The 15,482-nt window shown below is 43.8% G+C and overlaps 1 protein-coding gene and 1 long non-coding RNA gene across 2 annotated transcripts in view; one reads left to right on the top strand and one right to left on the bottom strand.

The window, feature by feature from the left end:
- LOC142830805 (uncharacterized) overlaps positions 1-15,482 on the bottom strand; it is a 119,930-nt gene that overhangs the window by 8,808 nt on the left and 95,640 nt on the right. The gene's annotated exons all lie outside the window — the stretch shown is intronic.
- LOC102454442 (T-kininogen 1) overlaps positions 1-15,482 on the top strand; it is a 31,616-nt gene extending 16,134 nt beyond the window's left edge. The window contains exons 6-10 of the mRNA XM_006138530.4: positions 4,495-4,576; positions 6,562-6,734; positions 9,863-9,970; positions 11,152-11,241; positions 14,013-15,482. Of these exons, the coding sequence (XP_006138592.2) occupies positions 4,495-4,576; positions 6,562-6,734; positions 9,863-9,970; positions 11,152-11,241; positions 14,013-14,777 (1,218 nt within the window). The 3' untranslated portion in view covers positions 14,778-15,482. The remainder of the gene's footprint in view (positions 1-4,494; positions 4,577-6,561; positions 6,735-9,862; positions 9,971-11,151; positions 11,242-14,012) is intronic.

The following is a 15,482-nucleotide window of genomic DNA, read 5'->3' as shown; positions in this document are numbered from 1 at the left end:
TAACTACACTACAACAGGTTGACGTAAGCTATGTAACTCCAGTTACGTAAATAATGTAGAGTGACAAAGCTATGTAAATTTGGTGGGTCCTGTGCTTCCTGGCAGATTTGCTTGCCTCAGAGGCTCACAGCAGCCCACAATTTTAGGCACCATGCCTAGGGCATTAGTTTGCTGTTCGTTGAGCTCTTTTCATCATTGGCCAGCATATGGTAAAAGTGGAGAATAAACTCCCTGGACCTCTTCCCCAAGTAGAAATGTAGAGCTGGGTGTGGGAGGAACCCAGGCCCACTCTCTACTCCAGGTTCCAACCCAGGGCCCTATTACAGTAGCTACCTACTTGAGTCCCCAGCACCAGCCATAAGACAGCTCCAAGACCCCTGGGGTACTTCCCCACACCTTCTTCAGCACCTTCCTTCCCTGCAGTTCGTCCACTTTGGCTACGACTAGACTGCTTTCTTCGGCTGAAAGAAGATATGCAAATTTGGAGCTAATTTGCATATCTTCTTCCAATCGCGTTATCAGAAGAGATTTTGTTGATTATTTGCACTGCAGTCTGGGAAAACTACAAAGGATATGATAAATTAATGCACATACTCCATAAGTTACCAACTTCCTTGGCTAACATCTTTCAGGAGAATGGCTGAAACATCCATTCTTTTTCTCCCCAACTGCTGCTAATGGAGGAAAAAATTGTCTTGTAGATGGAAATGACCATGCTACCAAAACCCACTTTTACTGCATCAAAAACTACAGCTACGCCTACACTGCAGATATTTGTCGGCAGAAAGTATGTATTAGCATTTGTCATGCTGTCATTTGCATATCTCTGCTGATGCTTTTTGCACAAGAGGTTTTATGCGCAAAAACAAGCAGTGTAGACAGGTCCATTTTGCACAAAACCCCCCTTTTGTGCAAGAGCCTTATATCTCCTTTTTTGAGGCAGAAGGGATCTTGCACAAAAGGGTTTTTTTGCACAAAACAGACCCGTCTATACTGCTTGCACAAAAAGCATCAGCAGAGATATGCAAATGACAGCGCGACAAATGCTAATGAGTGCTTCATTAGCATACTCTTTGCCGACAAATAGGCTACATCTACACTGCAGGTATCTGTTACAAACAGTTCTCTGCAGAATACCGCTCCTGTGCTCATGGGTACCTTGAGAATGCTACCCAATTTCAGAAGTGTTGATGGAAATTATAAGAAATGATTGCCTAGTGTAATGGACTGAAAGAAGAACAGGGCAGGGTCAGACTATCTGGATTCAATTTCAGGTTCTGACACCGACTTGCTCTTTAACATTCAACAAGTCACTTAATCTATTTGGCCTCAGTTTCCCCTCTGTCAAATGGAATATCTGCCAATGTTACGTGTATTCAGGAGGGCTACCAGTAATGGCATGTACAATTGAACTGCATATAGCTAGTAAGATTGGGCCTTAGCCATACAATACCTGAACCACTGGACTTACTAGCTGCCCGTTGGCAGGGATTAGCAGGATAAGGAGGTCCCTTAGCACATTTCTGCTTGTTGTACCCTCCCACTGGTACTTCTGAAATCTATCTAATGTTTCAAGATTTACTAGTGTGTGCCCTGGAAATTGCTCACAGCACTACTGGAGAGACTGGCCACCCTTTGGGGTATGTCTACAGTTCAGTGTAAACCCTCCGTTTGAACTCCAGCTCCAGCCTAACTCCCCTTCTGTCTGCCCACAAACTGCACTGCCCCAGGGCTCGGACCCAGGCTCCCAGAACCCCACAGGGTTGCGTCTACACAGCAAGGCAAGAGGGCTTGAATCCTCAGTTCTGGCTTGACTCACGCTCAGACACTCCACTCCTGGGGGGTCCTGGGTATGAGTCCTGGGTTAACACAAGGGTCTGATTCAGTAGGTATAAGGAAGGGTTGGGAATCCTTTTTTGAGTCAGGGGGCCACTGACCCACAAAAAAATCAGCCGGGAGCTGCACACAAGTGAGGGGGGAAAAACCCAACCCCCCCTTACTGATGCAGTGTCCAACTGAGAAGCAGAAAGACACTCCTCATATTCCCCTCACACACAAGAGCCTAGGGGGACCCAGCCTAGAAGATTTCATGTGCTCCAGCCCCATAGTGGGGCAACAGGGAGCCTGGAGCATCAGTGCTGGCTCCCCAATGCTGGGCGAGGGCCCTGAATCTGGGGGGCCAGATCTAGTCAAGCCTGGGGCTGCATCCGGTCCTTGGGCCTCAGGTTCCCCTCCACCCCCAGTATAAAGCATTCTAACCTTCCATTCAAGTCAAAAGGAGTCAAGGGAGTTGTTTAGAACCTTGCAGGTCCAACTTGAAATGGGTCCCATTAATCTTTTATCAATACTCCTCAGTTGGAATATTGTGTCCAGTTCTGGGCACCGCATTTCAAGAAAGATGTGGAGAAATTAGAGAGGGTCTAGAGAAGAGCAACAAGAATGATTAAAGGTCTAGAGAACATGACATATGAAAGAAGGCTGAAAGAATTGGGTTTGTTTAGTTTAGAAAAGAGAAGATAGAGGGGGAGACATGATAGCAGTTTTCAGGTATCTAAAAGGGTGTCATAAGGAGGAGGGAGAAAACTTGTTTTATCCTGGCCTCTGAAGGTAGAACAAGAAGCAATGGGCTTAAAATGCAGCAAGGGAGGTTTAGGTTGGACATTAGGAAAAACTTCCTAACTGTCAGGGTGGTCAAACACTGGAATAAATTGCCCAGGGAGGTTGTGGAATTCCCATCTCTGGAGATATTTAAGAGTAGGTCTACCAGGGATGGTCTAGACAGTATTTGGTTCTGCCATGAGTGCAGGGGACTGGACTCAATGACCTCTCGAGGTCCCTTCCAGTCCTAGTATTCTATGATTCTATCTATGTATAAAGGGCTCTTACATAAGAACATAATTAAATTAACAGGTAGGAGGTTTAAAACAAACAAATGGAAGTTATTCTTTACTCAGCGCATAGTCAATCTGTGGAATTTCTTGCCAGAGGATGTTGTGAAGACCAGGACTTTAACAGTGTTCAAAAAAGAACTAAATAAATTCATGGAGGATAGGTCCATCAATACTTATTAGCCAGGACGGGTAGGCATGGGGTCCCTAGCCTCTGTTTGTCAGAGGCTGGAAATGGATGACAGAAGAGGGATAACTTGATGATTCCCTGTTCTATTCATGCCCGAGGGGGCCTCTGGAATTGGCCACTGAGGAAAGACAGGATACTGGGCTAGATGGACCTTTGGTCCAACCCAATATGACCATTGTTATATTTCTAAAGGGACTGTGGGAGTTTTTGGTTGGCCAGCTCCCAGTACCAAAAGGGGAAGGGTCCATGAGAAATCAGGGCCCTGAGACTGACAGAGCCCAGGGACAATGGGAAGAGGCCAACACTCCAGCTCAGCCTGACTGACAGGTTGGACAGATCAATGAGAGAATTAGAAGGCCCCGTCCTCCATGTGAGCTGGGATTTTCTGGGTCTCTGTGAGAAAAGGAGAGGGAGCTGAGAAGAGCAGCAGGAAAAGCAAGGTGTGTGGAGAGACAGACCTGCAGTGTCAGAGCCAGGCACACACAGCCCAAGGAGTGCAGACCCTGTGCTGAGCAGCAGACCTGCAGTGACCAGAGAGCCAAAGGGGTCAGAGAAGCAACACAAGGAGATGGAGTCTGACAAAGCAGCACAGTCTGCAGTTGGGTGAGGTGAGCCCCTGGGACCGGCAAAGGGGGAAAAAAGGCTCTGGGCAGGGATAGGCCACCAGCTAAGAGGCCCTGCAGGCCAGACTTGGAGAGGAATTGTAACTCCAACTGGGAGAGGGGTCCTGCCACCTAGAGCCTGAGGCCGTGTGGTCACTGCCAGAGCAAGCGTGTCCAACCTGCAGCGCCCCTGCAACAGAGCCAGTCCTGAGAAAGAGCCCTGGGACCTAACAGGAACAGACTGTGAACTGTCCTTACACTCTGCAGACTGCTGTTTGTGATGCCCCCATGCTACAGAGCAGGACTGTGTGTTCTCATTTAACCTTTCTCGTTTCTCATTCTTTTCTTTTTAATCAGTTGTTGTTTAATAAATTGCATTTGCTTTGAACTGTATGAAATGATCACTGGGTCAAGAAAGCATGCAGTGTGCAGAGAGCACCCCGGAGTGGGGACACCCTAGCTCCTACCCCAAGTGACTACAAGGTTGGGGATTAAGCCCCAGAAAACCGAGGACTCTGCTATACAGGGAGTGGAAGGGGAGCCCTCAGAGTCAGGGAGGCCTTTGGGTAAAAGAAGTGGGAGCGGGGACTCAGATCCTTTCTCTGGTCCATTTCACCAGGGTAGTATAGATGCCAGGAAAGTTCCCCACAATTGCGGGACCATTTCTCCGCTTACATGTTCTTAAGTAGACCTCTCATCTCCCTCTGCATGACCCAGTGTTCGATTGCTATGAAGGAGGGCATCAGGACATTTGCAGATATGCTTATTGATTATTTCTAAGAGAAAGTAAAAAGGTTTTTTTCCCCCAACCCAGCATAGGGGTCGCTGTGAAGCCAAGGCCTATGTGGATCTTAGTAACACAATTGCAGATGTTGCACAGAAATGCCAGTTTATAGGTATGTGACAATCATGTGTCGGATGAAAACAGTTAATGGTTTACTACAATTACAAATTGATGTACAATACAAGGACTTAAAAAAAATCATGGGCGGGGGGGAAGCTATTCTGCTAACAAAGCAAAACAATAAGGCCTCTCCTCCCACTCCTTACTATGGAATATTAATAGATAATTGTCTTATTTCCTGCTAAGTACTGAAAATCCAGGGGGAAATTCTCTTCTCTGATAATTGCATTGCCATAATTCTATGATAAGACAAATGGGCTGCTGAAACCTGAATGGGGTCTGCATGTTAAGCACAAGGGCAATCCCTCCATGAAGATCAGCAGGCAACTCAGGGATTATAATTGTCCCACTAAACTTTATTTTATTTGTATGTATTTATTTCCAGAGGCTACATTGGCTCATCTAGATATTTGCCTAATTTTACAAGCTACATCAAAACCACTGCTGTAGTGGGTACAAACTAAAATTTTACACATTAACTTGTTTACACTGCTCTATGTACTATGCACTGAAATGTAAATACAATATTTCTATTCCAATTAAATGGTAAAAATGAGAAAGTCAGCAATTTTCAGTAATAGCTTGCTGTGACGCTTGTATTTTTATGTCTGATTTGATAAGCAAGTTGGTTTTTAAGTGAGATGAAACTGGAGTACGCAAGACAAATCAGACTCCTGCCAGATGTGTAGTAGTCTAGAAAGGCTGAGAACTACTGATTTAAAAAACATTCACACAGATACAGATATAAGGGGGAAAAAAGTCATAGAGGGACAGCTCCTTGAACATGCGTAAATATACTCCACATTCACAACTTGCTTTTGTATGTGCATCACCTCCTTAGATTGAAGAGCCATAGCCATTTAGACCAATGTTCTCAGAGCCTGTCAATTGGACTCAAGAATTCATCTAGAGCAGAGGAAGGCTAACAACAGGTTGTGGACCTCATCCAGCCCATCATCTGTTTTAATTCAGCCCTCAAGCTCCCTCTGGGAAGCAAGGTCTGGGGTTTGCCTTGTTCCATGCGTGCCATGACTCTGCGGAGCTCCTAGAAGCATGTCCCGCCTTCCAGTTCCTACATTTAAGGGAAACCAGAGGGTTCTGCAGACTGCCCCTGTCCCAAGGAACTGTGGCCAATGGGAGCTGCAGGGGCAGTACTTGCAGACGGGGGGCAGGGGGAGAGGGGGCAGCACATAGAGCTGCTTGGCCACACCACCATGTAGGAATCCACAGGAAGGAGGACTTGCCCCTGCTTCTGGGAGCTGCTTGAGTTAAGCACAGCCCAGAATCTGCACCCCTGAGGTCCCTCTCCACTCCAACCCACTGATGCAATCCTGAACCCATTCTTGCTCTCTGAACCCCTCTGTCCCATCCAGAATACCCTTCTGCACCCCCAAACTCCTCATCCCCAGCCTCAACCCTAGCCCGCACACCTAGCCAGAGCCCTCAGCCCTTCCCGCACCCCAACCCTAATTTTGTGAGCATGGCTCTCCATACAATTTCCATACTATGGTGTAGCCCTTGGGCCAAAAGGTTTGCCTACCCATGATCTAGTGGTATCGCTGTTTTTATTTCACGTTACATCACTGTCATCATTCTACCCTCACATTTAACAATCTCAGAGACGAAGGGAGCCTCCTCTTTCCTCTAGTCCAGCCCATCACGTAAGTGCAGCTGTTTCCTCTATAACAGCCACTTTCCACCTTCCATTTGTACTCTCATTTCTACGAGGAGCATAGTATTGATCAAACGCGCTCTTTGCCCCCAGGCATCTAAATTCTTCTTTTTTCTGAGCACATCATTAATATGACAACACAGACATCTACCAAAGCAAGCCTCAAAATACTCTGGGTCCCACCTACAAGGCTCAAATCCAGGCAGTCCTGACAAATACATTTCTACCTCAGTAGTTCATCCAAAACCAATGCAAACTGAATCTTTTGTTCCTTCAATTTACTTGAACCCTGGTGTTTCTTTCAGTTGATGAAACTGTACCTCCTCGCATTACCGTTTGTCGTGGCTGTCCAAAACCCATCCCAGCTGACAGTGTAGAATTGGAGGAACCGCTGAGTGCTTCCGTGGAGAAGTATAATGAAGAGAGCAATGATGACTTCTATTATAAAGCTGAAGAAATATCATCTGCCACAGTGCAGGTTAGGTTTCTTCTTTCCCTTTCGTGGTCAGTTTTATTTAAAATCACTTCTTCGTATTTTGTAGAGATGGGCCAAGATGGTGTGATGGCAGGGGTCAGGGCTGAATCAGGGTTAAGATTTGGATTTGGGTTTGATATCTTGGGAGCTGGTCTTTCTGCCCCAGAGTTTATACCACTTTGATCACCTGGGTAGCTGAAAGCACATTCTTGTAAATTTCAGACTTCCAAAAGTATTTTAAAACAAACAAAAAAACCCTCCTTCAACATTATTTTTTGTCTGACCTGGACCCAAAATAATAGGGCAAGATTCAGTTTCAGGACTCTGATGTTTGTTACACCCTCTTCTTTACCAAGTCTTTTGGCATCATTTCATACAACATCAGAATAGAAAAAATCTAGGAGTAAGAAAATCTAGTCCATCCTCCAGGTCAGCATTGTCTATCCTACAGCAGTTTTAAAAATCCCAAACAACGGAGTGTACACTATTTTCTTTGGGAATCTGTAATTTACATGCTGAATAACACTCCAGAGTAATTCCACTCAGACTCGGTGAAATTACTCCTGATTTACACCACTGTAGCTCAGAGTAGAATTTGGTCCCCTGAATTTTATTTGTCTATAAAGCATCATTCCTAATTACATAAATAAATAACCATTCCACAGTCTACCAGATCTTCCTATCCATAAAGAGTTAATAATTGACTTAAAATTTCCTTTACTTTATCTCATCTCCTTATTTCTGAATACATAACCCCCATGACCATTCAGATCATTTATTTCCTTCCTTCTGTTTATACGCACACATATTTTAGGTAGCCATCATTTCAGTAGAAAGAACTGCATTATTGGGTACTCGCTACTGAAACTTGAAGTTGGCAAATACTGCTTTGTCCATGGGAGGATATAATTAGAATCCTTACTGATGATTATCATTTTCAACGTAAAAGTAGCCACATAATTAGGAAAAGTGGAAGTTAGTTTATACATGGTATATTATTAAAACACAGCAATCTTCCCCTTCTCTGCTTCACCAAAAGTATCAGCTTCAACACGCTGATTGTTTGCCTCTTGCCCTGATTGTTTGCCTCTTCTATATGGCCCCCAAGACATCAGCTAGTCTGAAAGGGCTCTACTCACTCTCTCCTCATTGACATGCTTCTGTATTGATTTGTTCCAGCCTCACCAAAGTAATTTACCTCAGTAGGTTCTGGATCAGGCCCCAAGACTCACTTCTCCTATAAAGCCAGAAAAAAATAGGCAATAGATGTGTTATATAATATGACAATATTAAATATCAGAGGGGTAGCCGTGTTAGTCTGAATCTGCAAAAGCGACGAGGAGTCCTGTGGCACCTTATAGACTAACTGAAGTGTAGGAGCATACGCTTTCGTGGGCAAAGACCCACTTCGTCAGATGCATGTAGTGGAAATTTCCAGAGGCAGGTATAAATATGCAGGCCAAGATCAGGCTGGAGATGACGAGGTGGATCCAATCAAGGAGGATGACGAAGTGGGTCTTTGCCCACAAAAGCTTATGCTCCTACACTTCAGTTAGTCTATAAGGTGCCACAGGACTCCTCGACAATATTAAAAACACTTCTAGCCTACCCTAGCAGGAGCTAGCCTCAGAATAATCCAAATTATCTTGTTGATTTTACCTGTGCTTCCTTCTTTAACTCTGTCCCTATTGTCTAGAAACCCCCTAGTTATATCATGAGTGAAATTACTACAGGCTGAACCTCTCTAGTCTAGCACCCTCAGGACTTGACTAGGCTGAACCAAAGAATTTGAAAAAAAAAAGTAGCCCTGTGGCACCTGAGGCCTGGTCTATACTGGGAACTTATTCTGAAATTAGCCCCCCAAAGTCGATATTGTCAGCAATGCTTCCACACTACCAAGCCTGTTATTTTGGAATAAGAGGTTGTAGAATTCAAACTCTAGTCCTCCTTTTCATGAGCAATAACACTATTCCCGAACCTGTAAAACCAAAATAATGTTACTGTGGATGCTCCAGTGCCACTAATTTGAACTAATTGGCCTTTGGGAGGCCCCCCGCAACTTCTCAGAATGCTTCCTGGGGCTCTGAGTCCAAGGTAGCATGCCCACATTAACAGAGCCTGCCTCAGACTACATTTGATACTTCCCCGTAGTAAGGACACAGAACTTCGAATTTGTAAAATCGGCGCCCAGAAGTCGAACTTAGAAAATTTGAAATAATCTCCTAGTTTAGACATGGCCTTAGAGACTAACAAAAATATAGAGTATCTAGAAATGACAACGAGTAGTCAAGTAGTTACTACAGACACTACCACTGGTTACTGGGCTCTTAAATGATGTTTAGGGATGAATTGCTACTAAATAAGAGCACCAAACACAGAGTCAGGACTGGTGGCTATAAACAAACTTTATGAGGCCACAAGAAACTTTGCCACACCCATGATATGTGGACATCCAGCTAACTAAAATCACCCTAGACCACAGATGTTGCCAGACTAGAGAGGTTTAAATCTTGGCTCCGTTAAAATCAATAGCAAACTCCCATTAACTTCAGTCAAACCAGAATTTCATCCTATGTCTGTTGTTTCTATTGTGAGGTGTCTACCCCTCTTTTGGGTATGCTAAAAAAATTAAATAATATTAATATCAACAAATCAATGGTCCCGTGCACATTAATTAATCATTACAACTTAGCTCTTTAATGTCTTTGGCAAATAGTTTGTTTTTCACTGAGGTTCTAGTTATCAGACTCTTCATTTTACCTCATTCAACTTCCTTTCCCTTATATTTGTCTCACTACAATGGTGTCTCTGAAAGATTTCCTTCATCAGTAATGAAATTACTGCAGTCATGCAGTAAAACAAAGTCAAAATTGTGAACGCTGGATTGTTTTGACCTTTTTGTCTCCTCCAAGGTCAGTGTTGTGATGCTTTTGGGGGGAGGAATAGGAGTAAAGAAGATAGATCAATTAGAAATGTATATTGATTGTCTCTTTTACTGTCAAGGGGTTTAGTTTGTTTTTATGCTCATGTCCTTGGTGGGATGGTGTTAAGTTTTTAGAGCACTGTCTTTTCTGTGAAACTGCTACAATGAAAACACATTTAATGAGGAAAATCTTCTTACTAATTTTCAGGTGGTTGCTGGAAAAAATTATAATATAACATTTAAAATGAGGAAGACAAACTGCTCGAAAACAGATGTCAAGGAACAGAGTGAATATTGTGAAGCTACAGCAGATGGTGTAAGTGACTGGAATGCTGCAGACCACCAACTCAGAGCAATGGCTCTCAATTAACCCAATTAAACTACACCAGAAATGACCATGTTCTTAAAATATATCCCAACAAAACAAAAATAGACACCACCAAACCAGCAACCCAGGTTTGGTGTTTTTATTAAATAACTTCAATTGGTCGTTGCTGCCGCTAGCAAGCCAGATCAGTAAAGGCTAGTTATTCCTCAATAAACTGAGAGATTTTTCTCTCTCAGCATTATCTTTACCTGTATCGTTAGTTCTGTGTGTGACCCAAGATATTGCCAAGGACAGCAGAAAGGGTTGCTTTGGTCGACTCTCTCCAACTGTACAATCCATTTGATTAATGCAAAGCTATTGGGATAATTTTTGACCATTTCATGGGTGGTTGATCAAAAAGGAAAGGGCGTGAAGTGCTACCAGAGTATGGGCAGGATGTTGTTGCTGAAGTGGTGTTCTGCTACAGCGAGGGGCTGGCGCACTTGGGGCAAAGGAAGGTATTGCCAGTTGGGTGCCACTAGGGTCGAATGCTGGTTTAGTACTAGTGGAATGAACACTCCTGAGGTGGGCAGAAAGTGTGTTTGTAGCAGGATGGTGCTGGGCGGGTTTCTCCCCACAGACACATTCTACCTGCTCATCTCTGGGGGTTGAAAAATACTACAGGATGGGACCCAGTCCCACCAAGCCACCCAGTCCCAATGACCACCCAAATTCAGTCCCACCAAGGCACCCAGTAACAATGGCCACTTTGGAAACATTTGACCTTAACCTTTCTACACTCAAATTTCCCCATCTTAAATAATAATAATGAGATCAGCATTTTCCTATCCCTCTAGAGTGTTGTGTTAACTAGCTACTGCTTGTGAAGTACTTTGGAAATGAAAAGTGCTAAGAATTAGTGTTATGAGTTAAACTGCGATGTTCATGTTAGCATGCTAAACTAAGCGATGATAAGATTCTAATATACAAACCTACAAAATTAAGACAGATGGATTCCGCAGATACTCATAAAGCTTCAAAAAGAATAAGATATTTTAAAAGGTTATTAAAATTGTAGAGCCTTATTTCTATACAAGTCTATTCCCATGTTTGTGGCATATTTTTTGTTTTAAGAGTCCATGATGGCTTTGATTGATTGATTGATTGATTAATTAATTAATTGTTGACAGGACGTTTTGGTATGCAGAGCACAAGTTTATGTGGTGCCCTGGACAAAGGAAGTAAGGCCTACAGTTAACTGCGTCAAAGAAAATGGCATGGTATGATTTCTTAATACATATATTATTTCACTTCAGACTACTTACAACTCTCTACACAAAATTTGTAACAGGGAAATATTTGTAACCCTTTGTCTGTCTCCCGAAATGTCCAGTTCTCACCTTAGCTCAATATCTTGGGTTTTTTTTTAAGAAACAATCACTTTTTTCATTTTAGGAATGTAGTGACCATTTCTCTTGTCCTCTGACCGCAGTGACCTAGGCTGAGCTAATGCAGTTCCTGAGATGAGATGCTGGGTTGAGTAAGGATATGTTTACACTGCACCTGGAAGCGAGCCTCCCAGCCCAACTGACAACATGAAAGTACTGTCTACTATGCAGATATTTTCAGTGCACTCGCAAGAGTTCCGCTAACACAGATTTGTGGTCTTAGAAGCTCACTTCCAGATGTAGTTTAAACAAACTAAATGTAGCTGCAAAACATGCAGAATAAGAGAGCAACATTATTATAAAATTAGAGATTATTTTGTCTGCCTGATGACTGATTCTTTGCAGGATCTCTCATGCTCAATTCTGGGTGGTGTTGAGCATTGTACGCCTCCATTAATGTCAATGTTGATGGAGTTTGCAAGCTGGGGAGAAAGAGGAATTACCATGTTGAGGGGATAAACAGCTCTCCACAATGTCTGCTGATCTTTGCACATTAGAAGGGCAGCAAATATCAGTCCAGACCCTTTTTGCTTGGCAACATGAGTCTAGATTGCACATTTTTTCTGCGGAAGGCATTTCCAAATCCCCCCACTAAAACCAACTATTATCCAGCCCTCTTTCTGTGTCACAGCTTGGTAGTCTCAGAAAAGGGATATAAAAATCAAACTCTGATCATTATAGGCCCTTTACTAAAACTAGGAAAAGAAAGAAACATGTGATAGACCTATTTAATGAATCAATCAAGCTCACATTCAGCATTTTTGGTGTATCCATAATATCCTATTCATTATGTATTGACTGCAGATGCCTACTCTAGCTATGTCTTCTGCAAATCACATAGTACCTGAATTCAGTTTTCTAACATGGCTCCACCCTCAGCTTTCCTGAACAATGGTTGAATCCGATTCAGTCACTGGAGTGGACAAGAACCAAATCATGATGAAAATTTGATGTAGAAAGAGCAATAAACTTTGTTGTTCTACATTAGTGTAGGCAAGCGGAGGGTGCTGTTTTGGTTAACAGATATCAAACAGATATTAACCTATGTTTATTATTCTTTAGTTACCCCTATACAACACAGATCTTCAAACCAGAAACTAAAAATTCAATAAGTAATACTTAATTTAATAAAATAATCCAGGTTCTGGCTTGTGCTTGCTTAGAGGCTAGACTGAATATGCATTACAACCCTTCCGTGGTATGATATTCTGTGCTTATGACAGCCCCATTTTACCTCCACAATTCAGAAATATTGTTCACAGACTAAAACCAATACATATGCTTATAAACTCTGCCTGCACTTTTCCTACTGTACTTAGTTCATGAGATCTGCTAACATATTTATGTTAACTGGTCACATTTACACATCATCTTCAATTTGCTAGTTCTCGAATATTTGAAACTCATGCACTGAGGTGAGCAGGCAACAAAGAACTTCCTTCCCCCTCAGAGATGTAAAATCCTGGTTAATTAGTTAATTCAGTGGTTCCCAACCTTTTTTATATTGTTTATCAGCAAACCCATTCACAAACTTTTGAAAGGCTGGAAACATTTTATATGTATATTTCCACAATCGTCATGCAAATGATTAGTATGCAACGATGCAAATAAAATGTGCCCGGTTTGCCAAAATATGTCCCCCAGCCCTGACCCCCAGAGCCACTGCAAAAAGCCAGTTTCAGCTGTGTCGGCTCCCTGCCACATGGTAGCTGCAGGAGCTGAAGCTGGCTGCTGTGTGGTGGCTTCGGGAGCCGAGCTGTAACCCTGTCCTGGCCTCCGAGCCACCATGGACAGATGGCTTCATCTGTGGCAGCTGCCCACCACGCACCCAGGGTAAACTCCAGCCTCAGTCCCAGAGCAACCAGTCTGGGTGTAGCCTGGCAGCGTGACCCAGCAGCCAGCAGTTCGTGGCCCAGCACCAATCCGCAGGCCAGCGGTTGGGCACCACTGAGTTAACAGGTTAAACATGAGGTCAAACTAATGTTTAAACAGTTAACTGATTAAGTGGGATCTGGGCAGAGGACTGCTCCAGAATGGCTGCAGCAGCCCCCAGCCCACATGGCTCCTACTCCCAGTCCCGTGGCTCCCAGCCCCAGCACAGAGGCTGGGGCTGCCAACAGCTCCTGACTCCCAGCCCCTACGCTGGGGCTGAATCTGCCGGCTCCCAGCCCATGTGCAGGGGCTGAGGCTGCTGCTGAGTCCCAGCTTCCAGCCCCCACAGAGTAGCCCTTGTCCATGGCAGGCTGGGCTCCCTGCAGTCAGAAGCTGCTCCGGACGCCAGCGTGGCCTCTGCCTGTCATCTGCCATGGATAGAGGCTGCTCCAGCAAGTGGGGAGCCGTCACTAATTATGGTTAACCAGAACTAGTAAGTCTCTCCCACTATCGGCAATGCTAATGAGTTAACCAGTTAACCTTTCACATCCGTATGCCCCCCCCCCCGACACACCTTGTTTTAACAGTATTTTTTTTTTCAAATTTAGCAAGAAATATCTGCCTTTTACATTGCAACCAACCACAAGCAGAATTGCTCCAAATGATGTACTCTGCATAGGTAGTAACAGTATTGCAATACATTTGTCTAACTATCTCCTGCTCCTTTTTAGGTTGACTTGTTCAGAAGGCCTCCAGGCTTTACTCCTTTCCGATCCCTAGCTGTGGAAGCAATTGCTCAAAATGCACCCCACAAAGAAACTGAAGAAGGACCTAAAGACGGACAAGCTCCTGGAAAAGGGCCAGGAAAAGAGAGCAGGTGTGACCCAGCATATGAACAGGGGGACGGACATGATACTCAGTGTGAGCCAGGTCACAGGCATGGACATGGACATACGCACAGACATGACACTGTGTGTGGTCAAGAACACGAACAAAGACGTGGACAAGGACATGAGGGTGAACAAGGGCGTGGCCATGGTCATGGTCATGGCCATGGCCATGGCCATGGCCATGGCCATGGCCATGGCCATGATCGGAGGTGTAGACCAAAACATGAACATGGGGATAAACCTGGACACGGGCACGGAAAACATAAAGATAAGCAAAAAAAGATAAAGAATAAACATTCAAAAGATGAGTCTTCTGAAGAATTCCATGATGAGGTCACTGACCAAAAGGAAACGCACCTAGCAGAGGGTACACAATTTCATAAGCCTGATCAGGTAGAGCTAGATGTGCTACCTACTGCTCAGCAGCCCACAACAGATCTAACAGATGATTTTACTGGTATCTCTGATCTCCCTGCAGAAATCCCTGATTTCCCTACAGAACCAGACAGTCCTATAAGTGATCTTGATATTTTAGTTGGCCTTCTAGATCTCCCAGAACCACCTGTCCCAAAGTGTCCTGGAAAGCCCTGGAAACCTCTCAGATAGTAAAGAAACCCAAAGTACCAACAAATGAAGATCTTTTCCCTCATCTGTCTAAAGACACGAACCCAGTAACAGAAACATACACATATGGCACCCCAGGACTTGAAAGAGTTTGACCTTGCAGGATCTTCTACTTTAATTCCTGATATGATGCATATTTTTCAGGCAACAAACAGAAAATTATAAACATGATTTGTTTTTGAAATGTATAACATTGTAAAGCAGTGGTGGTTCTCATCTTGTTAGTGATGATACTGAAAGAGAGTCACCAGCAGTCTTCTGGAGGAACTGAGAGCATAAGCCAGTTCCCTGTGCCTGACTCAGGTATAGATCTGGAGTAATTCCATTGAAATCAGTGAGTTATGAAGGCTTAGAAAAAGTGTAAGTGAGAGGAAAGTCAGGCTGTGCTGACATGGATTTCTTCAGCTACTTATAACTCATCATCCTCAGAAGCCAGAAGCATTCTAGGAACTACTGCGCTGATTCCATCACATCGTGTTTGAATCATCGTGGGAGATGGAACAAAGAACTCTGGGAATCATCTGAGGAAAACAGTCAAATGAACCTTAAGGGTAGTGGGAAAGAGGGCCCAGGATGAAATAGGGTGAGAAGCCTTTACCTGGATGTTTAAAAGCACATTTTTCATCTCTCCAGGACTGACAAATGTCTGGAAACTGCAAAATAAAAAGGGAATGCATGACTTGTTCA

Source organism: Pelodiscus sinensis, chromosome 10 (genome assembly GCF_049634645.1).
Source record: "Pelodiscus sinensis isolate JC-2024 chromosome 10, ASM4963464v1, whole genome shotgun sequence".
Lineage (NCBI taxonomy): Eukaryota > Metazoa > Chordata > Testudines > Trionychidae > Pelodiscus > Pelodiscus sinensis.
This window is presented reverse-complemented; position numbering and strand designations above follow the sequence as displayed.